The sequence below is a fragment of the Dipodomys ordii genome, unplaced genomic scaffold, assembly GCF_000151885.1.
Source record: "Dipodomys ordii isolate 6190 unplaced genomic scaffold, Dord_2.0 Scaffold66, whole genome shotgun sequence".
NCBI classification, from domain to species: domain Eukaryota; kingdom Metazoa; phylum Chordata; class Mammalia; order Rodentia; family Heteromyidae; genus Dipodomys; species Dipodomys ordii.
In genome coordinates this window covers 3,127,011-3,144,959 of record NW_012267282.1, presented here as the reverse complement: position 1 = coordinate 3,144,959, position 17,949 = coordinate 3,127,011, and the positions used below count along the sequence as shown (strand labels likewise).

General features: G+C 51.6%; 2 protein-coding genes across 2 annotated transcripts in view; one reads left to right on the top strand and one right to left on the bottom strand.

The window, feature by feature from the left end:
• Setd8 (SET domain containing (lysine methyltransferase) 8) overlaps positions 1 to 10,978 on the top strand; it is a 33,022-nt gene extending 22,044 nt beyond the window's left edge. The window contains exons 4-8 of the mRNA XM_013023054.1: positions 527 to 746; positions 1,146 to 1,233; positions 7,343 to 7,402; positions 9,055 to 9,245; positions 9,328 to 10,978. Coding sequence (XP_012878508.1) covers positions 527 to 746; positions 1,146 to 1,233; positions 7,343 to 7,402; positions 9,055 to 9,245; positions 9,328 to 9,538 — 770 coding nt within the window. The 3' untranslated portion in view covers positions 9,539 to 10,978. The remainder of the gene's footprint in view (positions 1 to 526; positions 747 to 1,145; positions 1,234 to 7,342; positions 7,403 to 9,054; positions 9,246 to 9,327) is intronic.
• A 1,105-nt stretch (positions 10,979 to 12,083) lies between these two features.
• The window catches only part of Rilpl2 (Rab interacting lysosomal protein-like 2), a 12,178-nt gene continuing 6,312 nt past the window's right edge, over positions 12,084 to 17,949 (bottom strand). Inside the window, exons 2-4 of the mRNA XM_013023171.1 lie at positions 14,704 to 14,855; positions 12,720 to 12,830; positions 12,084 to 12,470 (exon numbers count right to left, since the gene is read on the bottom strand). Of these exons, the coding sequence (XP_012878625.1) occupies positions 12,440 to 12,470; positions 12,720 to 12,830; positions 14,704 to 14,855 (294 nt within the window). The 3' untranslated portion in view covers positions 12,084 to 12,439. The remainder of the gene's footprint in view (positions 12,471 to 12,719; positions 12,831 to 14,703; positions 14,856 to 17,949) is intronic.

The window sequence follows — 17,949 nt, the reverse complement described above, 5'->3', positions numbered from 1 at the left end:
ACACCGCTACCTCACACTCCACGGCCCTTCTCACCCTGCTGTGCCGGCCCCAGACACTGCTACCTCATACTCCACGGCCCTTCTCACCCTGCTGTAGAGCCCCAGACACTGCTACCTCATACTCCACGGCCCTTCTCACCCTGCTGTGCCGGCCCCAGACACTGCTACCTCATACTCCACGGCCCTTCTCACCCTGCTGTAGAGCACAGATGATGTTTAGAAATTGGGAGCCAGAGGCTGGGTGCTGGCGGCTCATACCTGTGATCATGCTACTCAGGAGGCTGAGATCTCAGTCCATGAGATTCTTGGCTCCATTTAACCACCCCAAAACTGGAAGTGGAGCTGGGGCTCAAAGTGGGAAAGTTCTAACCTTGAGCACAAAAGCTCAGGGATGCACCCAAGCCCTGAGTTCAAGCGCCATGATCAACAAGAGAGAGGGAAGGAGGGAGGGAGGAAGGAAAGGAGGGAGGGAGGGAGGGATTGGGATCCAGAGTAGAGAATAAGCCTTTCTCACCTGCTGCTGCAGAGAAAAGAAATGCTGGGAACGCGATACGAAGCACCATGAAATCAGAGGAACAAAAGTTCAAAGATGCCAGGAGAGGTCCCCTGGCACCTTTTCCAAACCAAAAATCCGAAGCAGCAGAACCTCCAAAAACTCCACCCTCTTCCTGTGATCCTACCAATGCAGCTGTTGCCAAGCAAGCCCTGAAAAAGGCTCTCAAAGGCAAACCTGCTCCTCGGAAAAAGTAAGTTGCTTGGACCCCTCCTCACAGAGCAGCTGCGTTCCTGTGGCCCCTGAACCTGTTGGCCCCTGGGATTAAGCCCTGGCTTCTCAGCCTCCCTTCCGGCTAAGGCTCAGATCCCCTGAGTCATCAGCTTGATGCCATTATTAGTCTGTGTCTCAGTACAGCCTTGTCCAAAGTTCAAGGCTGACCTTCCCTGCCCCTCCCAATGGGAGACTGGGCAGCCTGGCCTTGAATATGAGCCCCCGACCCCGACGCAGCTGAGCTCTCCTGCACTGAAGTTCCAGTGGGGGACAGGTGCTTAAGTGACATGTTTACCAGGTGCATCCTCCTGGGGGCTGAGGTGCCCCCTGGGTGTGAATTTGGCTTCAGTCCTGAACTTGTTGTTTCCTGCTCATCCAGAGTTCAAGGAAAAACACAACAGAATCGAAAACTCACAGACTTCTACCCAGTTCGAAGGAGCTCGAGGAAGAGCAAGGCTGAGCTGCAGGTAATCCTGGTTTACCTTGGAGCTTGGAGGGCAGGAGGCACACACCCCAAGCCTGCTTTGTGTCATCTTGGGGGTGGGGGGGAGGGGAGATGCACATCCCCAGCCTGCTTTGTGTCATCTTGGGTCAAGCTCTCTGCCTCTCCAGCCTGCTCTTCTCACTCTACAGGAGTTGTCACAAAGCTTGCTCTGTCTTCATAGGGGTCACTAGGAGACTTGCTTAATTTAGATGATTCTGTGAAGGAGCCTTGTAATCTGTGGCTTGGAATCGAAGCCAAGTGCTATTGCAACAGTGGCTTTTCCAGGATGTGTTAGCAGTGCCATTTGGAGCCTGGGACTGCCTGGGCCTGGAGGGAAGGCTGTGTGTTCTTGTTTGGGTTTGTCTTAGTAGAAATCCTGAAGTTCACATGAGTCTGGGAGCTACTTTCTGGTAGTATAGGCTTGGCCAGCCTATGCACACAGGGCTTCTGACCTCCTGTGTAAAATGGAAATATGTGTGGAGTTGCAAGAATTACAGTAATGGAGCCGGGCATAGTGGTTCATGCCTGTAATCCTAGCTACTCAGGAGGCTGAGATCTGAGGATCACCATTCATAGCAGGCCTGGGCAGGAAAGGCCATGAGACTCTTAGCTCCAATAAGCTACTCAGAAAACCAGAAGTGGCTCAAGTGGTAGAGCACTAGCCTTGAGCTGAAGAGCTGAGGGATAGCGCCCAGGCCCAGAGTTCAAGCCACACGACTGACAAAAAAAAAAAAAAAAGAATTATAATAATGGGGTCACACATATAAGGAATCCCAGCATTCAGTGAGTGAAGCAGGAAGATCAAGAGTTTGAGGCCAGCCTGGACTACATAGACCCTGTCTCAAAAAGAATCAAAAAGGCCGGGCGCCAGTGGCTCACATTTAAAATCCTAGCTATTCAGGAGACTGAGATTTGAGGATTGCTGTTCAAAGCCAGCTTGGCAGGAAAGTCCCTGAAACTTTTTATTTTTATTTTTTTATTTTTGTTTGTAAAGATGCTATACAGAGGGTTACAGTTACATCAGCAAGGTAATGAGTATACTTCCTATTGAGCATTGTTACCCCCTCCATTTAAAACTCTTTTTTCTGTTGGTTGTGGAGCTTGAACTCTGTCCCTCAGCTCAAGAGTAGAGCTCTACCACTTGAGCCACAGCGATCCTCAGATCTCAGCCTCCTGAGTTGCTAGGATTACAGGCATGAGCCACCAGCACCCAGCTCCCTGAAACTTAACCCCAGTTAACCACCAGAAAACCGGAAGAGGTGCTGTGGCTCAAAGTTATAGAGCAGTAGAGCACTAGCCTTGAGCTGAAGAACTCAGGGACAGTGTGTAGGCCCTGAGTTCAAGCCCCATGACTGACAAAATATCAAAAGGAAGAGATGACTTCATAGATATAGGACACAAAGACCGACATCTGGCACACGGGGGCCATTGTCCCTCCCCAGTGCCATCACTGGCTTCCCAGTGCCATCACTTCCTGAGGCTCCTGCCTGTTTACAGTTGAGAGCCTGCGGAGCCCAGGAGGGAAGACCGGCCTGCCAGCTGGGGGTCTCAATAGTGCATGTGGCCAGCTGGGCACAGGCATCAGTATTTGGTGCAGTGGAGTGTGGACATTGCCAGTCTGTTCTGCAGCCCCAGGATGTGGCCATGTCCTGTTTCTCGGCACTCCTTCTGAACTTGGGAGCTCAGGATCATTCTTCCCCTGCAAGGAGGGCACCGTACCCTGGGCAGTTTTAGCATCTCCACTGTCCGGTTTCAATCCTACTGTGGTAAGCCTTCAGTTGTATAATCTGCTCCATTTCCTGAACTGAGATTTTAGTCAAAACCAGGGTCCAAGACGGGTGCTGGTGGCTCACACCTGTAATCCTAGCTACTCAGGAGGCTGAGATCTGAGGATCGAGGTTCAAAGCCAGCTGGGGCAGGAGAGACCATGAGACTCCTATCTCCAATAAACCACCAGAAAACCGGAAGTGGCACTGTAGCTCAAGTGGTAGTGCGCTTGCCTTGAGCTGAAGAGCTGAGGTACAGAGTTCAAGCCCCACAGCCGACCAAAAAACAAACAAAAAAAACCAGGGTCCATTTTCTCAGCAAGCTGCTTCATCTTTATTTCCAGAAAAAGGTAGTTTCTCTGAGCCAAGAACGGGCTTTTAGAAAATCCTGCTGAAAGCCGGGCGCTGGTGGCTCACGCCTGTAATCCTAGCTACTCAGGAGGCTGAGATCTGAGGATTGCAGTGCAAAGCCAGCCCGGGCAGGAAAGACCGTGAAACTCTTTATCTCCAATAAACCACCAGAAAACCGGAAGTGGTGCTAAAGCTCAAGTGGTAGAGCACTAGACTTGAGCTGAAGAGCTGAGAGACAGCGCTCAGGCCCAGAGTTCAAGGCCCACAACCAACAAAAAAAAAAAAAACCAAAAAGGAAAGAAAACCCTGCTGAAGCCAGGCACCAGTGGCTCACACCTATAATCCTAGCTACTCAGGAGGCTGAGATCTGAGGATCACCATTCATAGCCAGCCTGGGCAGGAAAGGGCAGGAAAGTCCATGAGACTCTTATCTCCAATAAACCACTCAGCCTTGAGCTAAGGAGCTGAGGGACAGTGTTCTGCCCAGAGTTCAAGCCCCATGACCCATCAAAAGTGGCTCACGCCTATAATCCTAGCTACTCAGGAAGCTGAGATCTGAGGATCTGCGGTTCAAAGCCAGCCTGGGCAGGAAACTCTTGTGAGACTTTTTTTTTAATGTTTTTTATTGTGAAAATTATGTATGGAGGGCTTACAATAATATGAGCAAGGTAATGAGTACATTTCTTATTAAGCTTTGTTACCTCCTCCTTTGTTTTTCCCTTACCGTCCCTTCCCTCCCATCTCCACAACTACATATCCCCCCCCCCCCCCACACACACACCCTGTGAGACTCTGATCTCCAATAAACCACTCAGAAAACTGGAAGTGGCGCTGTGGCTCAAGTGGTAGAGCACTTGCCTTGAGCTGAAGAGCTGAGGGACAGCGCCCAGGCCCAGAGTTTAAGACCCATGACCAAGAAAAAAAAAAAAAACCCTGCTGACAGTGGCAGCACTGCAGAGGGGAGGTGGTGCAGGCCCAGGGCCCCAGGCCCGGCTCTCCTCCTGGCTGGCTGCTGGGGGCATGGTGGGCAGGAGCGGCCCAGTTTGACTCATTACTAAGAGGCCAGGGCTCTTGGCCAGGAGGAGGAGGGCTGCAGCAGGCTGCAGCACAGGTCTGCCACGTGTTGAAGCAGGTGAGCCAGGGAAGGGCTGCTGCAGAGCCTGGCTGCGGACTCCCAAGTCCTTGCCCTGTTACCACACCAGGAGCCAGCGCAAGCAAAAGCCACGTGGGCCCCACCATGTGTGGTGGCTCTACTGAGTGGGCACTACGTGAGCTGCTGGCCAGCGCCCTCAGTGAGGGTGTGCAGCCCTGCCTGCTGCCGATGGCTGCACAGAGAAGGCCCCAAGATGTGCTGGCTGGGGCTGAGCGCTGTACTTCTCTGAGTCCTGGCTTAATTACCTGGCCGGAACAATGTGCCAGAGAAGCTGAGACTGAAATGCCAGACTCTCCAGAGACCTGGCTGTGTCTGAAGACAGCAGGTGGGACAGGGCCCCACCCAAGTCCAGGTCCAGGGCAGAAGGGAGGAATCTGGGCCGCAAAATCTGAGCCCAGCATGGGCTTGGAAAGATGCCCAAGCCTCTCGGCACTCACTGCAGTGCTCTGCGGCTGCTGGCTGTGACTGCCTTGCCCGGCTCTGCTGGGCTCAGTGTGACCGCTCCGGGCCACATCCGTCTCCCTAGTTGCCTCACTGGGTTCTCCCATTGATGCATCCGCTGTGCTCCAGGGATCATTGTGCAGCCAGCATGCACTGCTTCTGCTATCTCCAAGGCTCATCTGTGGCACCATCTTTGGTAGGAGACTCCTGGACTCCTAATGCTTCTATGCAGGCCGGGCTGGTGAAGAGCTGGAGACCCACAGAAGCACCAGCTAACTAGACAGCACTTCCAAGTAGACACAACAAGGTGGAGGTGTTGAGAGTGGCGAGGCCTGGAGCCAGAGCCGCAGAGGTCAGGAGGAGCGGAAGTGGCTTTGACCCAGCCCTGAAGGAAGGGAGAGAGCAAACAGATGCTGGCTTGAAGGAGGGGACAGGCAGGCACAGACTGGGCTTCGGGGAGAGCTGGCTGTGGAAGGTGGGGCTGGTGTGAGGGATTGTGCCTGCTGGGAGGTGGGTGGTTTCCTGCAGAACCTGGGGACATCAGGTAGGAGAAAGTCTGGATTTTATTTCCATAGCAGTGGACATCTTTTGTGATCTATCTATCTATCTATCTATCTATCCATCTATCTATCTATCTATCTATCTATCTATCTAGTTGGTTGTGGGGCCTGAACTCTGGGCCTGGGCATGGTTCCTCAGCTCTTCAGTTCAAGACAAGCACTCTACCACTTGAGCCACAATGCTACTTTGTTTTTTTCTGCTTATGTGGTGCTGAGGAATTGAACCCAGGGCCTCATGCATGTGAGGCAAGCGCTCTACCACTGAGCCACCTTCCCAGCCCTCTTTTGTGGGTTTTGTTGTTGTTCATTGGCCTGAGCACTGTCCCTGAGCTCTTTCACTCAAGGCTAGCACTCTACCACTTTGAGCCACAGTGCCATTTTCTGTTTTCTGGTGGTTCATTGGAAAGAAGAATCTCATGACTTTCCTGTTCGGGTTGGCTTTGAACTATAATTCTCAGATCTCAGCTTCAAGTAGCTAGAATTACAGACAATGGCGCCCAGCTTTCTTTGGACTTTTAATTTCTTGATTTAGATTTATAGAGAAGTTGTGAAGATAGAAACTTCTCGTAGATGTGGACTCTATCCTTTCCCCTCACCACCTTCTTAGGTTACCCTGTTGAACTTGTCAAGACTGCTAGCCAAGTGCTTTTGGCTCACATCTGTAACTCCAGCTACTCTAGAAGCTGCGATCTGAGGATCCTGATTCATTGCCAGCCTGGGTAGGAAAGTCTGAGACTCTTATCTCCAATTAAACACCCAAAAACCAGAGCCAGAGGTTTGGCTGAAGTAGCAGAAGGCAAGCTGCTTAGAAAAAAGCCCAGCTCTCACTTGGCTTTTCTAGCAAGACTGGTGTTCTACCCCTTGAGTCACTCCTGCACTCGTGTTTTTTTCCTGGTTAATTGAAGATAAGACTTTCTCAGATTTGTCTGCTGAGGCTGGCTCTGAACCTTGATCCTCATATCTCAGGCTCCGAAGTCCCTAGGATTACAGGTATGAGCTACTGGTGCCTGGCTAGAGGCTGAGGTTTGAGAACTAAGTCCACTACGTGGGCCGCACAGCATATCTAAAGGCCGAGTGCTCTCGTTCCATCTGTGTGACAGATATCTGACTTACAGAACCTTATTTTATAAAGAAAAAAGGCCTTTTTGTGTCGGGTTTTGAGGCTCTAGTTCATGCTCTTGCTCCGACGGCACTGTTGCTTTGGGTAAGGCAGCTTGCCGTGATGGAAGCACGCTGGCAAGCTCGCTGCTTATGGCTGGGGAGGGGAAGGGCTGAGGTCCTCTGACCCCTCCGAGTGCCGTCTGAATGGCCAGAAGACCCACACTAGGCTTTTGCTCTTAAAGGTTCTCCTGCCTTCCAATAGTACCACATAGGAGAGGGGCCCAGTCTTTAACACAGCGGCCTTTGGGGGATGCTTACACTCTAAACTAGTGTTAGTGGAGTAGCCCAAGAGGTAGAGCGCCTGCTTAGCAATCTCAAGGCCCCGAGTTCAACCCTTGGTGCCATTGGATCCAAAATCCCAGAAGTGCGGAAGCTGAGGCAGGAGAGTGGGAAGTTTGAGGCCAGCCTGGGCTTCACAGTCAGACCCTGTACCAGAACAGCAAAGCAAAGAAAGATCCAGATCTTAGCAGGCCTCAGATCCCTCTGTGGGTACCGCTTCCCTGCTCCAGATGACAGATGGCCTGCCCCAGGTGGGGGAGGGGGGCCTTGGGGCTTCAGCATCACCGGGAAAGGGCTGGTGGAGCTGTTGGCGGCCTTTCTGTGTGGAGAGCATGAACACTGATGCTGCTCTTCCCTTCCCTCCCTCCTGTCCACTCCCAGTCGGAAGAAAGGAGACGGATAGACGAGCTCATTGACAGCGGGAAGGAAGAGGGCATGAAGGTAAGGGCAGCGCCCCGCCCCGCCCCGCCGGCAGTGGCTCCCGCCGCGCCAGCTCACCTCTGTCTGCTGCTCCCAGAGGCAGGAGACTGGCTTGTCCCACAGAACTTTTCTTTTTTAATTGTAAAATACCCATGGGGCTGGGAAGGTGCTCAGTGGTAGAGTGCTTGCCTAGCATGCATGAAGCCCTGGGTTCCATTCCTCAGCACCACATAACCAGAAAAAGCCGGAAGTGGCGCTGTGGCTTAAGTGGTAGAGCACTAACCTTGAGCAAAAAAAGCTCAGGGACAGCGCCCAGGCGTGAGGGGGGCATGATTTACCCTTGTTTTTATTCTTTTTTTGGTCAGTCGTGGGTCTTGAACTCTGGGCCTGAGCACTGTCCTTCAGCTCAAGGTTAGTTTTGGTTTTCTAGTCATTTATTGGAGATAAGAGTTTCACGGATTTTCCTGCTTGGGCTGGCTTTGAACCACGATCCTCAGATCCAGCCTCCTGAGTAGCTAGGATGACAGGCGTGAGCCGCTGGCGCCCAACTGATTTACCCTTTTTTAAAGTATACACCCCAGTCACATTCGGCGCATTGCCAGCAGCGTGCAGTTGTCATCCCTGACTAACAGCGAGCCTGTCACTTCCCCAATGAAGACCTGTGCATGAGCCAGCAGCCACCCCACCCTCCAGCCTGCCGCCCTGTGAATGGGCCTCATACCACTGGAATCCTTGTCCACTGCTTGGACTTTGGAGTCACCACTGCTTAGACGGTTTTTCCTAAGCATCATCTGTTTGGTCTGTGGTAAAGCTTTCGTTGCGGTAGCCATTTGGGATGCAGCTGCATTCCAACAGGGGTTCCCCTGTTCCTCACAGTGGCATTGGAAAGCTTCGTGCTTGTACTTTTAAAAATAGAAAATAACAGCCAGGCGCTGGTGGCTCACACCTGTAATCCTAGCTACTCAGGAGGCTGAGGAGGATCATTGTGCAAAGCCAGCCTGGGCAGGAAAGTCCCTGAGACTCTCATCTCCAATGAACCACCAGAAAACTGGAAGAGGTGCTGTGGCTGAAGGGTAGAGTGCTAGCCTTGAGCTGAAGAGCTGAGGGACAGTGCCCAGGCCCAGAGTTCAAGCCTCATGACCACCACCAACAAATGAAAAAGAACCAGGTGTGGTTCCTCAGTCCTGTAATCCTAGTGCTTTGCTTTGCTTTCTTTGTTGCTGGTTGCACCGGAGGCCTGGTGCCTGCTAAGTGCCTGCTGTACCACAGGTTTGTATGTTAAAGGCATGCAGGAGAGGTAGCTACCTGGGCCTGGACTGGGAGCCAAGGGTCAGAAACCAATCCTCCCGCCCCCCTTCATGAGGACTTGAACTTGGGTCCCCCCAAGCAGCCACTCTCAGACTTGATTTATTTATAAACGTGAGGAGAAACCCCAGGGGTAAACGCTGAGGACTCTGGGAGTGCAGAGCATGGGCTGGAGCTCATCACGCACATTGCTGCTCTGCATACAGGGCTCCACCCCTTGTGTGGTGGCACAGGCCTGTGCAGCAGGCCTGCTGGGGGTCAGGGTTTTGATAATAGGAAGGAGCTGGGCAGGGGGATGGTGCAACCTGGCAGGCACAGGTACTAGGGAGCTGGTCAAAAATGGTGACCCTCTCATTACCTCCTGACAGATCGACCTTATTGATGGCAAAGGCAGGGGTGTGATTGCCACCCGGCGGTTCTCCCGGGGAGACTTCGTGGTGGAGTACCACGGGGACCTCATTGAGATCACTGACGCCAAGAAGAGAGAGGCGCTGTATGCTCAGGACCCCTCCACAGGCTGCTACATGTACTACTTCCAGTACCTGAGCAAAACCTACTGGTGAGTGCCCTGCCCCCGTGGGGAGTGGGCCCCCTCAGGCCTCTGCCCACTCAATCCCCTCCCGCCTCCCTCCCTTCCACAGTGTGGACGCCACTCGGGAGACAAACCGCCTGGGGAGACTGATCAATCACAGCAAGTGTGGGAACTGCCAGACCAAACTGCACGACATCGCCGGCGTGCCTCACCTCATCCTCGTGGCCTCCCGCGATATCGAGGCGGGGGAGGAGCTGCTGTACGACTACGGCGACCGCAGCAAGGCCTCCATAGAGGCCTACCCGTGGCTCAAGCACTGACCGCACCGCCCTCCTGTGCAGGACTAAGTGCCCTCAAAGGGAAAGGATTTTTTTTACACATTTAATCTTAGCAGATTACTTCAGATGTTTTTTAAAAAAAAAAAAAGTATATTAAGATGCCTTCTCACTGTAGTATTTAATATCTGTTTACAGGTTCCTGAGTGGGCTTGAACAGATGGCCTTATATTACCAAAACTTTTATATTCTAGTTGTTTTGTACCTTTTTTGCATACAAGTGGAACGTTTGTGCTTCCCGTGCATGCGGTCCAGGACTCGGCACAGGTTTTAGAAGGAAGAGTCAGACATGAACTAGGAAGCGGGGCGAGCGTGCCCCACACCTGTCCGGGACAGGCAGGCCGCAGCGCCCCGGCCCGGCCTGGATGGCACGTCTCCAAGCTCTTGTTCTCCTTGTGTCTTGACAGGCACACGTTGAAGTATGAATATTTTTTAAAAAGGTTTCGCAGTAAGCTAGTCTTCCCCTCTGCTTTCTTGAGCTTACCGACCCTGCTGGCTGCGAGCGAGGCCGGCCCAGATCGCTTCCCCAGAGGCCGCTGCTCCAGGCCTCGCCTGGAGCGTCAGGGTGGAGGCCCCGGGAAGAGGCTCCGCTCCCCAGCCCTGGGTGGGCCTTCCTGACACGGGGCTCTTTATAGAAATGTGAACACTGAGTTTATTTTAAAAAAAAATAATAATAAAAATTTAAAAACAAAAAAAAATTCAAAAACTCACAGGAAACAACTTAGGTGTGTATAGGTCTTGCAGTGAGTGAAGCGGCTGCGGTTTTTGTTTCGTTTGGGGTTTCTTTTTTCTTTTTGGTTTTGTTTTGTAGAAGAGAATGAGATGGTACTCTATTCTAATCAAAAATAAGTTTTGTAGTGGGACCAGAAATTACGTACCCGATGCCCCACCCACTTGTGCCGGGCGGAGTCCCCGCTGGCTCTGGAGGCCCTCTTCTGTCCGAACCCCTGGCTCCTGTGAACAAGCCATGAGCTCAGGCGGGACGGAGGGCCCTGGCCCCCACTGCTGCCATGGCCCAGGATCGAGGGTAAGCTCAGGTGTTGGCGGAGCATGACAGCAGGTGGGGCACGCTGCCTCCTCCCTGGACGGGTAGGGCAGCTCTCACTGCTCAGCTCCAGGCCGGGGCTCCTGCCAGCCCCGCGCCCAGAGCAATGTGAATAGAGACGGGTATGAGGAGTGGCCCTTGTCCTCCATCCCCCACCCTGGACCTCACCACGGTGCTACCTAAGAAGTCTTCCCCAACCCCACTAGCCTGGCCAGTGGCCATCAGACTGGAGGAAGGTCTGACGAGGGTGTGTAAACGTGAGATGAAATGGCTTGGTTGTGCCCATTTGTGGTTTAGCTTTGTACTTAAGCAAACAAAAAAGGAAATAAAACTTGAAAATTATTTGTCATCATAAAAATGAAAAAAATTAAAATATTTATTGCCAGGCAAGGCCGGTTACCTGTGTGTCTTTGTTTTTGTAAGGTGGCAGCAGAAACAAGGTGTGTGGGGGAGGGTCCTGTGGTGCTGAGCACTGAGCCCCGCCCTTAAAAAGTAGGGCTCCTCTTCTGGCCTTTTTGGAACTATAGTGGAGATAAGAGTCTCACAGACTTTCTGCCTAGGCTGGGTTTGAACTGTGATCCTCAGATTTTAGCCTCCTGAGTAGTGAGGATTATAGGCGTGAGCCAGTGTGCCCAGCCTGTTGCTTTCTTTTGATCACAAGGCTACATGGGGCTAAGTTGAGAACTGAAGCAGAGCTAAGAGTCTGCTCAGGTGTTTTGGAGCATGTCCCCTAGAAGGCAGAGCTCCTTGTTTTTTTCTTTTTCTTTTTTTTTTTTTTTTGGGGGGGGGGTCCGGTCGTGGGGCCTGAACTCTGGGCCTGGGCACTGTCCCTCAGCTCTTCAGCTCAAGGCAAGCGCTCTACCACTTGAGCTACAGCGCCACTTCCGGTTTTCTGGTGGTTTACTGGAGATAGGAGTCTCACGGTCTCTCCTGCCCGGGCTGGCTTTGAACCGCGATCCTCAGATCTCAGCCTCCTGAGTAGCTAGGATTACAGGCGTGAGCCACCAGCGCCCGGCTTACCCTTATTTATTTTTAATGTTTATTTAAAACAGGCAAAGCCAGGCACTGGTGGCTCAGGCCTGTAATCCTAGCTAATCAGGAGGCTGAGATCTGAGGATCATGGTGCAAAGCCAGCCCCAGCAGGAAAGCCCATGAAACTGATCTCCAATAAACCACCAGAAAACCTGAAGTGGTGCTGTGGCTCAAGAGGTAAAGCGCTAGCCTTGAGCTAAAGAGCTGAGGGACGGCTCCCTGGCCCAGAGTGCAAGCCGCACAACCAACCCCCCCCCCAAAAAAAAAGAGAACAAAAACAAAACAGGGCATACTTTGTAGATAGGATTACGGGCATGAGTCACTGGTGCCCAGCTTGGGCTAGAACTCCTGGCCATGCTGCCTCTGCCTATAGAGTCCTAGGATTATAGGCATGTACACAAACACCAGCCATACAGGCTGCCTTAACTCCAGGAGACCACTCTTACACAGCTCTAAAAGTATAAAGATCATTTTAATACAAAGTGATGTAAAGAAAGTCAAGTGAAGGCCTGTTCGCTCACCACCAGTGGAGTCACGACTCGGAAGTGAGTCGCACTTCCTGGCGCACTGAAGACCAGGACCAGCGGTGGCCAGGTCCATGTGCACACGCAGGCCAGGCAAGAGGAAGCCCCATGTGTGTTCCTTGCCCTGTTCTGCAGCCCAGAAGCCAGAGAGCCCAGCCCCTTCCTCCTCGGACTGCTCCTGGGGACACATGCAAGCCTCATGTGGGTGCATGGAACAGAGATGATTCTGAAAGCTGCCTTGATTGTCTTCTCAAGCCGGAGGCTGCTTTGCTCATGGCCATCAGGTTAGGTCTGCTTCCCTGACCGGAAAGAAAACCTGGGTAGAGGGGACAGGATGTAAGTTCATCTTGCAGGCCAGGGATCAAGAATCACGCGGTACTTTTTATGAGACAGGCACTATTCTAGATGCTTCCATTTTTGGCTAATTTTATACAACAATTCTGCAGTCAGCAACAGGCCCAAGGTCATAGGAGGTTGCACTGTGACAGCAGGCCCCTCAGCTCCTCACCCCATGCATGCCTTCCTTCAGCCAGCGTTAAACAGGAGGGTGGCTGCGGTGACTTACAGCTTCCTCATGATGGTCTTCTCCTCCGTGACACCACTGGCACCCCTGGATCTGCCAACCACACCATCTTTTTCTCTTCCTCCTGTTGCTTCTCTTGGTTGGAGCAGGCCACTGGGGAAAGAAACAAATGGATGTAATTTTGTGTTCATAATACGAAGGCTGGAACTCAGGGTCTGGGCGCTGTCCCTTAGCCTTTTTGCTCAAGGCTGGTGCTCTACCACTGGAACCACAGCTTTAACTTTTGGCTTTTCACTTGTTAATTGGAGATAAGAATCAACATTTTCTTTCTTTTTTTTTTTTCAACATTTTCTACCCAGGCTGTTGTTTTGTTTTTTTTTTGTCAGTCATGGAGCTTGAACTCTGGGCCTGGGTGCTGTCCCTCAGCTCTTCAGCTCAAGGTTAGTGCTCTACCATTTGAGCCACAGCACCATTTCTGGTTTTCTGGTGGTTTATTGGAGATAAGTCTCATGGACTTTACTGCCTGGGTTGGCTTTGCACCATGATCCTCAGATCTCAGCTTCCTGAGTAGCTAGGATGACAGGCGTGCGCCACTGGCCCCTGGGCTGCCTTTGCCCAATCCCCTGCATCTGTCTCCTAAACTGCTAGGATTGATTACAGGCATGAGTCCTAGAGTCATGATGACATGCAGTCTTGCTGGCTTGGGACCTGGATCCTTTGGTAGAGCAAGACCCCAGCCAGCTGCCTGGAACTACCACAGGGCCTCCCTTTATTCACAGGTTTTATCCGCACATCATCAGTCTGAGTGTGGCCCTGCAAGTAAATGCAGTTGCTAAGAAAACATCTTGGCTGTGCCGCCCTCACCAGAGGCTGAGCAGAATCCTTGCTTGCCTGGGCCTCACACAGGGTCCTCTCTCTCTGGTTCTCTGGGAAGTCAAAGCTGGAAATACAGGGCATTGCTTTGCTCATTAACCAGCTGCTCAGAGCACTCAGTTTCTCTATAACTACCTGGACCTGACTACTTGTCAAATGGGACGAAGGTAGGCCTTTCCATTAAAAGGTTCCAGCCTCGGCACGAGGAGCAATTCCTCTGTACTGTAGGCTGCACCTTCCTCCTTCCCTCCCTCCCTCCCTTTTTCCCTCCCTTACTTGAGTTTAGACTCACAGCCTTGTCATTGCTAGTCAGGTGCTCTACCACTTGAGCCATGCCTTCAGCCTTTTTGTGTTAATTATGCTGTGGATAGAGTTTGGAGTTTTTGCCCAGGGCCAGCCTTGGACCCCAATCTTCTACCTACACCCCCTGAATAACTGGGATTATGATGTATACAGCTGTACTCCAGCTCCTTTATTTGTGCTGGCTTGTACTGTGTGCTTGCTCATGACTGGCATTCTCCACTCAGCTCACACCTCCAGTATAGCATTTTGCTGGTTAATTGGAGATACGGCCTTTAGGACTTTCCTACCCAGACTGTGACCCTCTGATCTGAGCCTCCTAAGTAGCTAGGATTACTATGCCTTATTTGCTGATTGAGATGGGGTATTGCTGGGGTATTGGCCCAGGCTGACTTCAAACCATGATCCTCCTGATGGCCACTTCCTGAGTAGTTGGGATTACAGTCCTATGCCAGTAATCTGGTTTCACTTCCTTTTTTTTTTTCTTTTTGTTGGTCGTGGGGCTTGAACTCTGGGCTTGGGTGCTATCCCTCAGCTCTACAGCTCAAGGCTAGCACTCTACCACTTGAGCTATAGTCCACTTCCAGTTTTCTGGTGGTTTATTGGAGATAAGAGTTTCATGGACTTTCCTGCTCTGGCTGGCTTTGAACCTCGATCCTCAGATCTCAGCCTCCTGAGTAGCTAGGATGACAGGCGTGAGCCACCGGCTCCCTGCTTCACTTCCTTCTTGATAACATGCCTCTCCCACTAGACTACAGATTGTCACCATCTTCCACTGTCCCCACAGTGCCTGGCGCATGGCAGGCCGTGAAGTGGATGAGGGCGCGTGAGCGCAGTGCGCAGCCCTGCACACCTCCGGTAGCACTGCAGTTCTTCCTGCAGCAGCAGCAGCTGCGACTTAAGCTGGTTTCGCTCCTGCAGCACGTCCCTCAACTCCTGCAGGGTGAAGCGGGGCCGGTTGGGATCTGTCAGGTCCACCACCAATTTGTCCGGTCCCAGGTTCACCTGGAAGAAAAGATGCACGTCCAGTTCCCTACTAGTGTTGGGCAGACCTAAGAAAACCATGTTTGGTTTTGTGGCTCCCAGGGGCCCTGAAATGATGGCATGTTGGAAGTATTTTGTGGCTGGCCAAGAAGCAAAGTGCCAAACATGGTGGTTCACACCTGTAATTTCAGCTACTCTGGAGGAGGAGGCATGAGGATCAGAAGTTCAAGGCCATCCTAAGCAAAGTTAGTCAGATCCTGTCTTAAAAACAAAAGGACTGGGCTGGGAACTCCCAGTTATTTATGAGCCGCTCCAACAAGCTTGCTGTCATAGCAAGCCATTTCGAGGAAAGGTAGGAATGACCATTGTCTCCTCCCTCCTGGTCAGTGCTTAGTGTTCATCGGGGTTTGTGCCTCTCGGCATTCACTGTACCTAGTCCAGGTGGCCAAAGGAATTTTGTCTGTAGCAGTGAAACAGCCAGTGCCTCAGGAAGCAGTACCTGGGCTGGGAAGGTGGCTCCGTGGTAGAGCACTTGCCTTGCATGCCTGAGGCCCTGGGTTCCATTCCTCAGCACCACATAAGCAAAAAGAAAAAAAGCCAGAACTGGCACTGTGGCTCAAGTGGTAGAGCACTAGCTTTGAGCTGAAGAGCTGAGGGACAGTGCCCAGGCCCAGAGTTCAGGCCCCATGACCAGACCCCAAAAACAAACAAACAAAAGGACTGATGGCAATGCCAAGGAAGTGATAGAATGTTCGAAAAGGTACTAAACTCAGTGCACTGGTAGCTCACACCTGTAATCCTAGCTACTCAGCAGGCTGAGATCTAAGAATCTCAGTTCAAAGGCAGCCTGGGCAAGAAAGCCCATGAGACTCTTACCTCCAATGAACCACCAGAAAACTGGAAGTGGTGCTGTGGCTCAAACTGGTAGAGAGCTAGCCTTGAGCAAAAAAACTCAAAGATGCTTCCAGGTCCTAAGTTCAAGCCCCACAACCGACAGAAAAAAAAAAGTACAAAACTCCCAGCATGGTAAAACACAAATGCAAAAAAACCCAAAAAAACAATTCTCTAAGAAAAGACCCAGGATCCTTGGAAACTAAGGCAGGAACACTAGGTGCTCTTAATTCATGTAATTTTTCTCTATCACCATTCATTATTTTGGTGATATTGAGGTTTGAACTCAGGATCTCAGTCTTGCTAGAAAGTTACTCTAACCACTTGAGCTGTGTGTGTGTGTGTGTGTGCACATGCGTGCATGCACTGCAGCTTGAAGTCAGTCTTTCAACTTTCACTTGGTTTTCTTGCTCACAGCAGGTGCTCTACTTGAGTCATGCCTCCATTCTGGCATTTTGCTTGTTTGTTGGAGATAGCGTCTCCTGGACTTTTCTGCTTGGCTGGCTCTGGACCATGCTCCTCTGGGTGTTAGCTTCCAGAGTATGGTCTTGTGACCTTTCTGCCAGGCTGGCCTGTAGCTAGGATCTTCCCGATCTCGTCTTCCTGCATCACTGGCATGACAGCTACGAGCCACCACACCGACTTGGGGCTGTGGTCAGGAGGAAATGTGCCATCTCATCTGCATGATGCCACTGTCCGCTCTGCCTGCTCCACACAGGAAATCAGCCAGGCCCTACGCAGCACCATTCTCCCGCCACGAGATGGGCCTCCCCCATCCCAGAGCTTGAGATCATACTGAAAATAACCCAAATGGGGCAGCACTGTGAGCAGTGAACTGCTCATCTCCAACCATGGACAGCCCCTCACAAGTCAGCTGTCACATCTCCGACCATGGACAGCCCCTCACAAGTCAGCTGTCACATCTCCGACCATGGACAGCCCCTCACAAGTCAGCTGTCACGGTGACTCAGGAGGAAGTGATGTAAAGGAGCCCCGGGAGGGAGTGCTCACCAAAGAGTGGCCGCGTGACAGGCCTCGGCAACAGCAAAAAGCTTTTTTTTTGGTTGGTCGTGGGGCCTGAACTCTGGGCCTGGGCGCTGTCCCTCAGCTCTTCAGCTCAAGGCTAGTACCCTACCATTAGAGCCACAGCGCCACTTCCAGCTTTTTCTGCTTATGTGGTGCTGAGGTATCAAACCCAGAATCTCACGCAAGCAAGGCAAGCGCTCTACCACTGAGACACATTCCCAGCCCACCCACCCCACCAAATTCTTTTGTAAGTTTCGAGTCCTAGCCAGTCAGGAGGCTGAGCTCTGAGGATCACAGTTCAATGTCAGCCCAGGCAGGAAAGTCTGTGAGACTTTTTTTTTTTTTTTTGGTTAGTAATAGGGCTTAAACCCAGAGCCTGGGTGCTATCCCTGAGCTCTTTAGTTCATGGCTAGTGTTCTACCACTTTAGCCACAGCTCCACTTCTGGTTTTCTGGTGGTTAATTGGAGATAAAAAGTCTCTCGGAGCAAGGTGCCAGTGACTCATGTCTATAATCCTAGCTACTTAGGAGGCTGAGATCTGAGAGGATCATGGTTTGAAGCCAGCCAGGGCAGGAAACTCTGTGAGACTCTTCAATCAACTACCAAAAAAAAAAAAAAAAAAGGCTAGAAATGGTGCTGACTCAAGTGGCTAGCTTAGAGCAAAAAAGAAGCTCCGAGTCAGGCCCAAGCCCAGAGTTAAAGCCTCAGGCCTGCCAAAAAAAAAAAAAAAAAAAAAAGTCTAAAAGTCTGAACTTTCCTGCTGGGCTGGTTTTGAACTGTTTTCCTCAGATCTCAGCCTCCTGACTACCTAAGATTACAGATGTGAGCCACCAGCAGCTGGCTCTGTGAGACTCTTGTCTCCAATTAACCACCAGCAAATCAGAAGTGGCACAGTGGCTCCAACTGGTAGAGCAGTATCCTTGAGCAGAAAAAGAGCTCAGGGACAGCGCCCAGGCCCTGAGTTCAATTCCCAGGAACTGCCCCTCCTCCCCCCCCAAAAAAAAAACACATATACACATACTCCTAAGAAAAAAACAAGAATGGGCTGGGAAAGTGGCTCAGTGGTAGAGTGCTTGCTTGCATGCCTGAGGCTCTGGGTTTGATTCCTCAGCACCACCTAAGCAGAAAAAGCCGGAAGTGGGGCTGACGCTCAAGTGATAAAGTGCTAGCCTTGAGCTGAAGACTGTCCACTGTCACC